The following is a 12,774-nucleotide window of genomic DNA, read 5'->3' on the forward strand; positions in this document are numbered from 1 at the left end:
GTATCTCGACCATGTCTTCTACGTTCACCATGCAACTGGAAAAGTAATAGCTCTAAATATAAGCTAACAAAAGAGATAGATAAAAACTATAAAAGGGGATGAGAGAGAGAAAGAAGACTTTACCCAAGAAACTAAGAAAAAGAGAGAAACGAGTGATGGAGTATGAAGAACAATTATAAAGAAGACAGAAACCCTAATTGTGAGGACCTTTTATATGATAGAAGAAAAAAAATCAGAAAATTGGATGGGGTTAATTTTGTGGGTTCACTAAACGCAATCGTGATATCTAAAAAACGCTATTACCGGTTTAGTAAGTTTAATCACACGTCATAGTCGCAGTGTTGCAATTGAATGATAATATTTAGTTTGTGATGTTTAATAGAGAAATAAATTATTGAGAGTGTTTAGAAAAGAGGCAAAAAGTACATGGTGTATATCAAAGAAGCAGTATAGTTGAGGTAGCTAAGAAGAGTCGACCCTCATTTGAGCATTTAAATTTTCTTTTATTAATTTGACCATCTAAGATCATATTTTTAACTAGTGGGTAAAGTTTGCAATAACTTCTTTTATATAGTGATTGTGAAGTTCTTATATAGTGAGTAAAGTTTTGTTAAAGTGCAATTAACTTATAAAAACTGAAAATTTTCTCTCTTTTTTTATGAAATTAGTATTAAAATTTCTGCTATACTTGAAAAAAAGTTGAACAAGTTTACCAAGCTAGGTTGTTTTTCATAATATTGCAATTTAACACTTAGATTTCTTTTATTAATACGACTATCTTAAATAACGAAATTAGTGAGTAGAAATTGCAATAGTGAAATTATTTATTTGTTTATATTTTTTTTGTTAAACTATAAATTCCTCTATTTTTTTTTGAACAAATAAATTCCTTTTTTTGTTATCAAATTAATAATAAAAAATTAAGTGTTAAACTACTTTACCTAAAATAAAGTTGAATAAGTGATACCAAAACTTACGAACTACAAACCAAACACGATGCAATGGATTATCTCGATTACTTTTCAGAATATTTCAATTTAAAACTTATATTTTCTTTCATTAAACAAACAATCTAAAATCATGTAAATTAGTGAGTAAAATTTGCTATAATTTTATTTATTTATGCTATATAGTTTGTATATAGTAATTGTGAAAATCACTGACAAAAAAAAAACAATAATTGTGAAAATCTTCTTTAGTATTTTTTTCTTAAAGTGAAACGATAAATTCCTCATTTTTTGTTATTAGACTAATAATATCTAGAAATTACTTTACTTGAAAAAAAGTTGAACAAGTGGTACCAAAACTTACGAACCAAAGACGATGCAATGGATAGAATACCAAGTTCGGTTATTTTCATAGTATTGCAATAATATAACACTAAAATTTCTTTTATTAATTTGAATATCTAAAATCATGTAATTTAGTTGATAAAATTTGTAATAATTTATTTATTTATGTATAATTCTTTAGTGCTTTTTTTTGAAGTGAAAATAACTTATAAATTCCTCATTTTTGTTATCAAATTAATATTAAGAAATGTGTAAGTGTTAAACTACTTTACTTGAAATAAAGTTGAACAAGTGATACCACTTACGAAACAAAGACGATGCAATGGATAGGATAACAAGTTCGGTTATTTTCATAGTATTGCAATATAACACTTAAATTTCTTTTATTAATTTGAATATCTAAAATCATGTAATTTAGTGGATAAAATTTGTAATAATTTCTTTATTTATGTATAGTAATTGTAAAATTCTTTAGTGCTTTTTTTTGAAGTGAAACTAACTTATAAATTCCATTTTTTTATCAAATTAATATTAAGAAATGTAAGTGTTAAACTACTTTACTTGAAATAAAGTTGAACAAGTGATACCAGTTACGAACCAAAGACGATGCAATGGATAGGATACCAAGTTCGGTTATTTTCATAGTATTGTAATTTAACATTTAAATTTCTTTTATTAATTTTAATATCTAAAATCATGTAATTTAGTAGATAAAATTTGTAACCATTTCTGTATATATTTTATAATAATTGTAAAAAAAAAAAAATTGTTAAAGTGAAACTAACTTATAAATTCCTCATTTTTGTTATCAAATTAATATTAAAAAATTTAAGTGTTAAACTACTATACTTGAAAACATTATAAGATACCAAATTCAATATTTCCGTAGCATTGCATTTTAACACTTAAACTTATGTTATTAATATGATTTTTCTATGATCATCATATTGATTAAATAAATCAAATTTGCAATAATATATTTTATTTTAATATTGGAATTGTAAAATCATGACAGTAAATGTAAATCTGTGTGAAACTTACCTGAAAGAAGTAGGACTAATGAGAACCCGAACCATCCCGACTTCCGAGCATCTACCATCCAGATAGACCTGCAAATATTTCCATCAGACGCGTAAACACGAAGTCTTTTAAAGCATAAAAGTTTTGATATACGAAGTCTTAAAAGCATATATACACCATAAACAAAGGAAACAGACCAAAAGCTGTGGAAGATGATGACACGACACGCCGTAGATATTAAAAACATTTCTTCATTCATTCATATTTACACACGCATACTATTATCATACATTCTAATCATCTGTATAGTGTATACACATCATCATCACTATTTCTCATTCAATACATCCTATATTAATGTCTAGAGAGGAATCATTATAGTGGGTGAGTATGGAACTGAGTCAAATTTACCTCAATCAAATAATGGAAACAGAGAAACCAACCAAGCCCTGCACTTGACAAAATTGTTTGTATATATGCCATGCCACCTACAAAATAAATTCAATGTTGCAAATAATCAATCAGATGGATGATAATAAACAAACGACTTGGAAATTAATCTCTATATAACAACAGATGAAAAAATATGGAAGAAAACAGAATATTGAGCTCACCATAGATATATGTTTGAGAGCAGAGTAGAAGAATTTGAAGATCCGGTAAAAATTGAAGAGAGTTTCTTTCAACTCGAACCGGAGACCCGACCCAAGAATAGTAGCCGCCGGTGACGTAATTTGATAAAGACGAGACAAAACTCTCTATGATGTTTTTGTAGTAGGAACATAAAGAAAAAGTTCCAAGTAAGAAAAGCGATTTGGATAAATACTTAATAGACATAGAGACACTCAGTTGAGGAGCTTATGCATGAAGCCACTTCTAGAGATGATCTGATCTCTGTGTGTGCTATTTAAAGGCAAGGCAGGGGATTTACTATTTACTTTATCTAATATTACCGTTACATTACTTACTACCGTTGCTGTTCTTTTTTATTAAAAAAAAAAAAAAAAAAGTTACCGTTATGTAATTGTTGTAAGAAAAAAAGGAAAAATCAATATTAAATATAAATGATATGTTGGGAGGTTAATAAAATAAAATTATCAGGTTAGCTTTTCAAAAAAGGAAAGTCCTAATAAGAAAAACAAACAGAAGAGATATTATTACGGAAACAGATTTTTATTAACTTGAGATAGTTAGTAAAACTGATATTTTCACTTTTATTGACTTCCCCTGTTTACTAGTAGTGTCAAGTTGTATCGTATCACGGGGTAAAAATATATTTAACTAATTAATTGGTTTTTATGTGAGTAGTTAATAAAACCGGTTTAAGGGGGAGTTATTGGGAGATTGATTTTAAAAGAGTTTGTGGATTTCAAAAGTTTAGAGATTTTAAGATTCTCAAAAAGATTTGTTGATTCTAAAATAATGTTTATCCAGATTTGTAGAGTTTAATAGATTCTTCATATGATAGATTCTACAAATCCTTATGATAATTGCAGTATTTTGAAAGTTGTTTTTAATGACTAAATAGGTAAGAAATCATTAAACCAATAACACTAGAATTTGATAGAATTGGAAAATCAATAAATACTCAACTTTTTGAATAACAAAATATTTTAAATAGAATTACAAAATACATACACCAATAACAAGAGATTTTAATAAGAATCTAAGAATCCGTACACCAATAACAATAGAATCTTAAACTCTAAAAATCTTTAAAAGTCATTCTCCCAATAACCCCCTATAAGATAAGTGAGTGATGTAAATGTACAAGTATGTATAAACTCAACCAACGAGAGAATACATTCGCTCTCGTATCTCTCAAATATACGAGAGTCAAAACAAATTGGATTAGTTTTGAATTTCAACCAATAATTAATTATAATATTTCAAAACCAGATTGACCGTTGATTTATGATGTACCGTACACGTGGTCCGTTTCTCACACATAATACTATTTATCTAATAGTTTCACAATCCTTTCTTTGTTTTTATCTTTCTTTAGACAATCAATCATCATGAGAAAAAAAAAAAAAAAAACTATATATACACAACATATTGATATTTGTTACAACTATCAACCAAGAAATGATAACATTGTAAATATGATTTTCGTTTGTGTTGCAAATTTTTAAGGTACTGCTATGATTAACGACACTATTTTCTTTCGTTTCTTATTAAAAAAAACTTTGAAATATGGATTAATAACAAATGAAAAAGCTCTAGAATATGGTTTAATAAGAAAGTGCAATAGTTTTTTATAAAAAAAAATTATAAATAAATAAAATGGGAAGGCTCGTGCACAAAGAATCTAGTCCCACTAATTAAGGGAGAGGTGTTATTCTTCTCCTCTAACCCCAAATTATTATGTTTGTATCTCTTTTTAATTTTTTCTAATATAAAATGAATTAATAACAGGTTGTACAGGTACATTGATAAATTTTCAAATTTATGAATAGAGAGAAATAAATGGGGGGATTTGAAAAATATAATGATGCAAATAATTATAATAATTTGTATCCGCCGGAGAAAGTTCAGTTCTGTTTCCGCCATGTTTAATCTGAAGAGGAGCAATGCACGTAGTCACCTCCCCCCACCCCTTTTTATACTTCCATTAAGTCTCTCTTCTCTTCCTTTTGCCTTAATTCATTTTATAAACTCCAACGTTCATCAAAGTTCTTTACATAATCTCTCTTCTTTGTATTTCCATCACATCCACAAACTATTTTGTTTTTTCTTTTCCTAAGGAACCTGAAATTTTCCATTTTTTATTTTTATTTTTTTCCCAATATAATTATTATTATTAAAAAAAACGAGAGTAATCTGGGTTTTAACTTATTAATAATAAAAATCAACGAAGATAGCTGTATTGCTCTTCTTATCGCCATGTGTTCTTCTTCTTCTTCTTCTTCCTCATACTCTTCTTCTTTTTTTTTTTAAATGTTTTCTTTGAGTGGAGAACAGTAGTTAGTACTACTTAAAATGAGCTTAGATTTCCAGATCTATTAACAAACGTCGTGGTCATGAGATTTTTGTGAGAAAGCTAAAAAAAGCCCTTTTGTCGTTTTTATTCTCTTTTCCTTGTCCCTAAGTTGTTGAGATTTTTCAAAATTCAAGCCAAGCCAAAGCAACAAGAAGAAGTCAGATTTCAAGGAAGAAAGAATGGGTCATTGCGCAACAGTGTGGGATCAAAAAGAAGCTACTGAGATTATCAAAGATTGGAACGGCATTGACCAAGTCCTTCTCAGAAACCCACATGGTGCTTCTGCCAAGGTCCCTTGCTTTTTCTCTTTCTGGGTCTCTCACTACAGATTCGACCTTTTTAATCAAAAATGTTTTAATCAATTCTCTCTTCTGTATTCTGGCTTTGATTTTGTTTTCCAGATTAGCTTACATGGAGGGCAAGTGATTTCATGGCGGAATGAACTAGGCGAAGAGCTTCTTTTCACTAGCAACAAGGTATGCACCCTGAACACTTACTATACATAGCGTAGCAGAAGCAGACACATTAAAAAACAAAAACAAAAAGTCAAAATCTGATTTTTTTTTACTTGTGAATCATTGTTAGGCTATATTCAAACCCCCAAAATCAATGCGTGGAGGGATTCAGATTTGTTATCCTCAGGTAACCTTAGTTTAGAGCTCATTTGTTCTCACTGACTGAGATCTTCTTCTATTCATCACTTTGCAATTGGATTTTTGTGTTTGTGAAGTTTGGGGATTGTGGATTACTGGATCAACATGGGTTTGCCAGGAACAAAATCTGGGTCATCGATGAGAATCCACCTCCTCTTCACTCAAATGAATCCACTGTTAAGTCTTTTGTTGATCTTCTTCTGAAACCATCAGAAGAGGACTTTAAGCAATGGCCTCATAGGTAAATACTGACTTGAAGAAAGAACCACTCTTGTGTTTACTGTTGATATACTCTTGTCTTTATTTTTCTCTTTTTAATTCACATTGTTTCTGCAGTTTCGAGTTCCGTCTTCGAGTTTCGCTTGCTGTTGATGGCGACTTAACGTTAGTTTCTCGGATTAGAAACATCAATGGCAAGCCCTTTAGCTTCTCATTTGCATATCACACTTACCTCTCTATCTCAGACATAAGGTATTATTGCTGTTCATGTCAACAAAAGATTCAGTGTTTGGTCAAATCATCATAACCAGACAATGTTACTTTTCCTTTCTACAGTGAAGTGAGAGTTGAAGGGTTGGAGACATTGGACTACTTAGACAACCTCAGCAAACAAGAGCTTTTGACAGAACAAGGCGATGCAATCACCTTTGAATCCGAGGTATGCCTTATAAAGATTATGCAATCAATCATCGATAGCAAACAAACTATCCTGGATCGGTTACCTTAGATCGATTGTTTCTTTTAATTCAGATGGACCGGACTTATATCAGATCACCAAAGGTAGTTGCAGTTCTTGACCACGAACGAAAAAGAACATATGTTATCGGAAAGGAAGGACTTCCAGACACTAGTAAGAATGAAACAACAATGCATTTTGGATTACTTGTTTGTATTTGAGATGAATCATTAACTTTGATCGATGGTGTGCAGTTGTATGGAATCCATGGGAGAAGAAATCAAAAACAATGTCGGATTTTGGGGATGATGAGTACAAAAGCATGCTTTGTGTGAATGCTGCAGCAGTTGAGAGACCGATCACTTTAAAACCAGGAGAAGAATGGACTGGCCGGCTTATATTGACTGCGGTTAAATCCAGTTTCTGCTTCGACCAACTCGAACTTCAGAGCAAAGGATTCTGATTCTGACTCTGAATCCCATTCTAAAGAAGATAGGGAAAATATGCTTATTCCATTGCTAGTTTCTGCAGCTTTTTTTGTACTGCAACATTGGAAAAGCAGAAGCATCGATTTTTATTTCCTTTTTTTTTTCTGGTTGATTCTCTCGTTTTCTCAGTAAATCCTATTGTCTCAGACTGGTTTGGTGATGTAGTGACTGAAAAAGCCTCGGTTTTTTTTCCTCGGCTAATGTAAGAATTTGAAACAAGGTGTGTTTACAATGTGACTAATCAGTTTTTCTTTTACCAACTTATAGATTAGAGTTGGTTTGCAAAATAAAACAACCACTTTAACCAAAAAGAGCAGAACTTTGCACTACTAGCTTTCTTTTGCTTAGGAGAATTCCCGGTTTTTGATACTCAACTTCCAAAATCAGCAGCAAAATCAATTGACAAAAATATAGCAGCGTCATGTTTTTATCTAACTCTAAAGTTCATGCTGCTCGGCGATACTCTAGCTGTTTGGTGTTTTCTTGAAGTACCTTCACAACAAAAGGAGAATATAAAATTTAGAGAACAAATAACAATCTTCAATGGTGGAAAAATATCACTCTAGAAAGATTCAGAACTCCATTATTACCTCACGTATTCTCTCTGCAATTGCCTTGCAACCTTCAGAAGCCAATGCAAACACCGTTTCAAATGTTTCCATCGGTAACTTTGCATCCATCTAAATTTGAAACTCAACACTTAAAACATCTAGGATCATATGATTGCGAATGGAGAGAAATGTCATACGGGGGGAAGAAGAAGAACCTGAAGGAGTGTCACTTTGTCTAATTTAGGTAGAATACCAACGGTTACGTCAGCTCCTCCAGCGCTATCTTCGACATAGTTCAGGTCAAGAAGAGGAGTACTGTTTAAGTATCCAGCACTACAAGAAACCGCAAAATCACGCATTGGAATTCCAGCATCTGCTAGTGCTAGAGTTGCAGCATTAATACAAGCTGATCTTGTTCCTGAATACAGAAGAACATAACACTAATGGCAAATCAAAGAATGAAAGCGCTTAAAAGCTCGTTTGCAGAGAGATTTAGTTAATTACTCTTACCTCCATCAGCTTGTAGAACCTGAAGGAATATGTCAATCTGCATAAAGGAAACAATACATCAAGAAGCAAGCAAAAAAAAGAGAGAAAAATGCAAACTATAATAACAAGTTCATAAAGGAAACCTGAGAATGAGGCAACAATTCGGTCAATATGCATGCTTCCATTGTCTGACGGATGACAAGAGAAAGCTCTGTTGATCGCCTGATCATAACACACAACAATTCATATGATTTCCGTAAGAACAAAGCAAAGAGTCTTTTTAGCTACACAGTATAGATGCAAACCTGTCGAATTTCTGTCTTCTACGATCACCAGTACTAAACTGAGCCATACTATACTCACAGAGCACCTACAAAAACATAAAACTAGCCATAAGCATTTCAAATTGACAAAGCTTTTCGCCAAGAGCAATACACAACAAGGTCAAAGCATGTACATACCAATGCATGGTCATTCTTTTTTTGCAGGCTCTTGTTTTGAATCTGAGGGAGGGAGCACAGAGATACAATTAGACAGACAGAAATAAACCACAATTCGCTAAATTTACAGCATCAATCTTAATAGGTCGAAGAAAAGAGTACCTCTCTTGGACCATAAACAGCTGCAATTACTTTGGTATTGCCCATCTCGAAAACAGCAGAACTAGAAACAAAGTTAAATTTATTTATTTTTGTTCATACAAAAGTGCCGAAATTTAGAACTGAGATGATGAAAAAAGATAAAGAGGAAGATTTGAGCTTACCCGTCAGCCTTAGAAACGACTCCAACTTCAGCTACGATTTGCCTCATCTGAGATTTCATTACAAGTATCACGAATAGAAAAAAACTAACTTGTGAAGGTAGCAGCAGCAAACAAAGACAAGGAATAGAGAAGGATGGGAACCATACCTCATTGAATCGTCGACCATCTAGTCGAAGACCTTCTGGGTTTACGTACTCCATTGTTGCGAAATTTACAGAAACCCTAAGATAGCGAGATTAATTATGAGAGCAGAGCAAGACAGAAACAGAACCAGTTTGATTCTCTCTGATTCCCAGAACAGCAGCGTACAGAAAAAATACAAACGAAGCGGACAGATAAAGGAGTGAGGGAGACAATTTTACCTCTGGCTGTATATGCGGCGGCGATATGACGGACGGTGATGGACGGCGTCGACGATAGAACTAAAAGAGTGACAAAGCTAAAGATTAGGGCTGTTGATTCCTTTTTTTTTGTAAAATAAGTGAGTTATTAAGGGTATAAGCGGAAAATCAGTTATTTTTATTATGAATACTGTTTTCCTTTCCCAGTGACAACATACGAGATGAGTCGATGATAAAATTTCATGTTACTTGTCAAAAAAAAGTCTTTTTCCTCTTTTCAATTTCGATCAAACATCTAAATTGCCACACTCTCAGATACGTTTATTGGATCCTACTCCAGTAGTAGCATAGACACGTGTACATGAATCTCCATGAAAAATACTTATGGATACATGTCTATGCTTCCCTTTGTTCTAAAATTGGCAAACGACCTCTTAGTCGCTTACCTCCACAGTCCACACAAGGTTGAGTTTAAGCTCAAGAGTTAGAGAAGACATCCCCTTGGCCCTTACACGAAAAGGGTACATCACTAAATGTTTTGGTCAATTACGGCTTTGTTCATATCGTAGGTTCAGTGACAGACGGCAAATTTCCCAGTTGGAAAACAATTGAGGGAAAGCACAAGGTCGTGCTTGATACGTACTCGGTACTCTACTGGTTGTATTTTTATAGCAACTGGTAACAAGCGAATTACTAGTATCAACACAACAGTCTAGATCTTTTTTCTTTCTCAAATCAAGATTTTAGTTTAATAACGAGTTATTCCTTAAATTTTAAAGTCTTTCCCCATGTATATATATCAAAAAATGTTTAGGCTTTTCTTGTTGACTCTGTTTTTTTATTTTTTGTTTGTTGTGTATTAAATTTTTAATAATACAATATTGAGAGAAGTAGTATCAACGTGTTACGTGTCGGGGAATTACGTGTGCAAAATGCCCGACAAATGAAATGCAAAGTGATGTATTATTATATATGAAAATGACGGCTTCGTGACGGTAGAGAGGTGATGGAATCATTTTACATTTACTTAAAGGTCTTCTTCTTCTTCTTCTTTGTATGTTAGTTATATACTCGTATGTATTAGACAATTTAAGAGAGACCACTCTCTCTAACCTAGTAACTAGGAACCTAGGACGACGACTATGGTCCTCCTAACGAATGTCATGCAATTTAATGTTAGAGCAATACATGCACCTATCTAATGTCAATGTCTCATACGCGTGTTATCGTCTTTTTACTGTGTCTAAGTCGGTCTAACTTTTAACGTCAAAAGTAAAAACAAAAAAATTACATGTATCGTAAAATCTTTGTAAAAATGTAAATTATATCATTATCTTTTGGACCAAATCTAGTCAAAGAGCTCAAACATTAATTATAGAAAATCTAATTTCAGTTACCTTTTTCTGCGACTTCTTCTAATAAAGTTTCTGATAAGAGACTTGGGCTCGAAGCAAAATATCATAATTTCCTTAAATTTATCGAAAATTTTACCTTTTTAAAAAATTAAGACGAGATTTGTAATTATCAGACTTTTCACTATAGATTCATTTAACAAAATTGGGTCAATTGGGGTAGTGACTCGTGACCAATCCTTGCATGAGAAGAGGGCCCAAGCAGTGACGCGTGAAGCATACGAACACCACAGAGAGAGTTATTATACATACACATATATAGAAATATAAAAGTTGCTTGGAGGCCAAGCTAAATAGACTAGGACAATTGGCTCTGCTTTCGGTACGGTAACTTCCACGTGTCTCATATCTAACGTCTCAATCTCAGAGATGCGGAGAGCCGCCGTTTTGGTTCCCCCCCCCCTCTCTTTGGCCGCCACGATACTCCGGTTTATATTAAACCAAATGAACAAGTGAGCGAAAACCTTTTGATTTAGTCGTATGAGTTATTAAACGGGTATTATCATGCATCAATTTTTCTGTAACTGTTATGATCTCTTTACTAATACTACTAATCAAACTAAAAAAGATACAAGTAGTAAATATATAAAACAGTTAATATAATCGAGCAAATCACGTTACAATTAATAAAAATGTCCATAAATAGTTATACTCGTATTTAACAAGGATGTTCCTCAGAAACGGCGATACTTCTTTTTAGCCTTTTTGACTCTTCTCTCTCTCTCTCTTTATACTTATCTCTCTCTCTCAAATCTCATTTCAATTCAGTGTAAAAAAAACCTCTCTTTTTTAACTCTCTCTCTCTCTTCCTCTTGAGATGGAGAGACGAACGAGAAGAGTCAAGTTCTCAGAGCATCGTACGGTCACAACCGTATCAGCTAAGCCAACTGACGACTCTCCAACACTGGTTCGTATCACTGTAACCGACCCTTTCGCTACTGACTCATCATCTAGCGACGAAGACAACAACGTCACGGTGGCGGCTCCAAGAGTGAAACGATACGTCGAGGAGATTAGATTCTGCCAAATCCAACCATCCCCCAAAGCTAAGCACAAGGCGGAGAAAGCCGTGGTTGATGACGTCTCGTCTGCCGTGAAGCCTAAAAAGTACAGAGGCGTTAGACAGAGGAAGTGGGGAAAATTCGCGGCGGAGATTAGAGATCCGTCGAGCCGTAGTCGGATTTGGCTAGGGACTTTCGTCACGGCGGAGGAAGCTGCTATGGCTTACGATCGAGCCGCGATTCAGCTCAAAGGACACAAGGCACTGACCAATTTCCTAACCCCACCGTCGCCGACGCCTGTCATCGACCTCGATACGGTCTCCGCTTGCGATTCAGGGAAAGATTCTCGCCACAGCCTCCATTCTCCGACCTCTGTTCTCAGATTCAACGCCAACGAGGAAACAGAGTACAGACCAGAGCATGATATTGAACCGATCGAGCTTTCTCCGGAGATAAAGCCGACTGCTTTAGTAAAATCAGAATCGTCGACGAGTCTCTTGTTCCCAGATCCGTATCAGTTACCGGATCTATCGCTCGCCGGAGAATGTTTTTGGGATTCCGAAATTGCCCCTGATCTTTTGTTTCTGGACGGAGAACTCAAACTCCAACCACCGTTGCCGAACATAGAGATTTCCAAGGAAGAATCTGAAGACTTCTCCTTTAGTCTAAATGAAGATTTCGAGTCATCTCCATGGGATGTGGATAATTTCTTCGACCAACATCACTCTTTCGATTAAAAAAAAAATCCAACTTTGGGATGTTTGGTTTCAACTTCTCTGGGGGATTTTTTTTTGGGGAGACGATGACGTGGATGCATATTGACCGTCTGATTTCCTTTTAGTCTGAATGACGTGGACTGTTCAGATCAAACTGAAGCGCCAAAGAAAAGAGAAAAAAGGAGTTTTTGTTTTTAATTAATTTGTGGGTAAATATCTTAGATATAAGATTAAAATGTGTTTATGAAGGGTTTTTGTTTTGACATAACAACTTGGTTTCCCCTCTCTCGGTTTGTCTCAGTGGTAGGAAACAGTTTGTAAATATCTTTCTATGTCTATTATTAATATTTCTTTATTAAAATGTAAATTAAATCATATCTATCTATTTC

The 12,774-nt window shown here is 33.7% G+C and overlaps 3 protein-coding genes across 3 annotated transcripts; 2 read left to right on the forward strand and 1 right to left on the reverse strand.

Moving 5' to 3' along the window:
• Window positions 1–5,093: 5,093 nt before the first annotated feature.
• LOC17886421 (putative glucose-6-phosphate 1-epimerase) lies at window positions 5,094–7,341 on the forward strand. The gene is made up of 8 exons (XM_006291450.2): window positions 5,094–5,585; window positions 5,697–5,771; window positions 5,881–5,937; window positions 6,026–6,189; window positions 6,285–6,419; window positions 6,504–6,606; window positions 6,699–6,798; window positions 6,879–7,341. Exons 1-8 carry the CDS (start codon window positions 5,475–5,477, stop codon window positions 7,085–7,087), a joined length of 954 nt encoding a protein of 317 aa, XP_006291512.1. The 5' UTR covers window positions 5,094–5,474; the 3' UTR covers window positions 7,088–7,341.
• LOC17885941 (exosome complex component RRP41 homolog) lies at window positions 7,278–9,433 on the reverse strand. Its single transcript, XM_023783401.1, has 11 exons — window positions 9,278–9,433; window positions 9,062–9,137; window positions 8,916–8,962; window positions 8,755–8,815; window positions 8,614–8,655; window positions 8,458–8,522; window positions 8,296–8,374; window positions 8,174–8,210; window positions 7,879–8,081; window positions 7,703–7,792; window positions 7,278–7,604 (listed from the first exon to the last, which is right to left on the reverse strand). The coding sequence occupies exons 2-11, from the start codon at window positions 9,113–9,115 to the stop codon at window positions 7,557–7,559; spliced, it is 726 nt and encodes a 241-aa protein (XP_023639169.1). The 5' UTR covers window positions 9,116–9,137; window positions 9,278–9,433; the 3' UTR covers window positions 7,278–7,556.
• Window positions 9,434–11,298: 1,865 nt separating this feature from the next.
• LOC17886260 (ethylene-responsive transcription factor CRF6) lies at window positions 11,299–12,774 on the forward strand. Its single transcript, XM_006291489.2, has one exon. The coding sequence runs from the start codon at window positions 11,486–11,488 to the stop codon at window positions 12,404–12,406; it is 921 nt and encodes a 306-aa protein (XP_006291551.1). The 5' UTR covers window positions 11,299–11,485; the 3' UTR covers window positions 12,407–12,774.

This window comes from Capsella rubella, unplaced genomic scaffold, assembly GCF_000375325.1.
Source record: "Capsella rubella cultivar Monte Gargano unplaced genomic scaffold, Caprub1_0 scaffold_5, whole genome shotgun sequence".
Classification (NCBI taxonomy): domain Eukaryota; kingdom Viridiplantae; phylum Streptophyta; class Magnoliopsida; order Brassicales; family Brassicaceae; genus Capsella; species Capsella rubella.

Bases quoted from the DNA above. Each gene is read 5' to 3' on its own strand.
- LOC17885941 (XM_023783401.1), bottom strand. From the start codon at position 9,115: ATGGAGTACGTAAACCCAGAAGGTCTTCGACTAGATGGTCGACGATTC. The intron at 8,523-8,613 runs GTATGTACATGC...ATGTTTTTGTAG, and splicing joins AAAAGAATGACCATGCATTG to GTGCTCTGTGAGTATAGTAT. The intron at 7,605-7,702 runs GTAATAATGGAG...TTTGTTGTGAAG, and splicing joins TTGCAGAGAGAATACGTGAG to GTACTTCAAGAAAACACCAA.
- LOC17886421 (XM_006291450.2), top strand. From the start codon at position 5,475: ATGGGTCATTGCGCAACAGTGTGGGATCAAAAAGAAGCTACTGAGATT. The intron at 5,586-5,696 runs GTCCCTTGCTTT...TTTGTTTTCCAG, and splicing joins CACATGGTGCTTCTGCCAAG to ATTAGCTTACATGGAGGGCA. The intron at 6,190-6,284 runs GTAAATACTGAC...TTGTTTCTGCAG, and splicing joins TTTAAGCAATGGCCTCATAG to TTTCGAGTTCCGTCTTCGAG.
- LOC17886260 (XM_006291489.2), top strand. From the start codon at position 11,486: ATGGAGAGACGAACGAGAAGAGTCAAGTTCTCAGAGCATCGTACGGTC.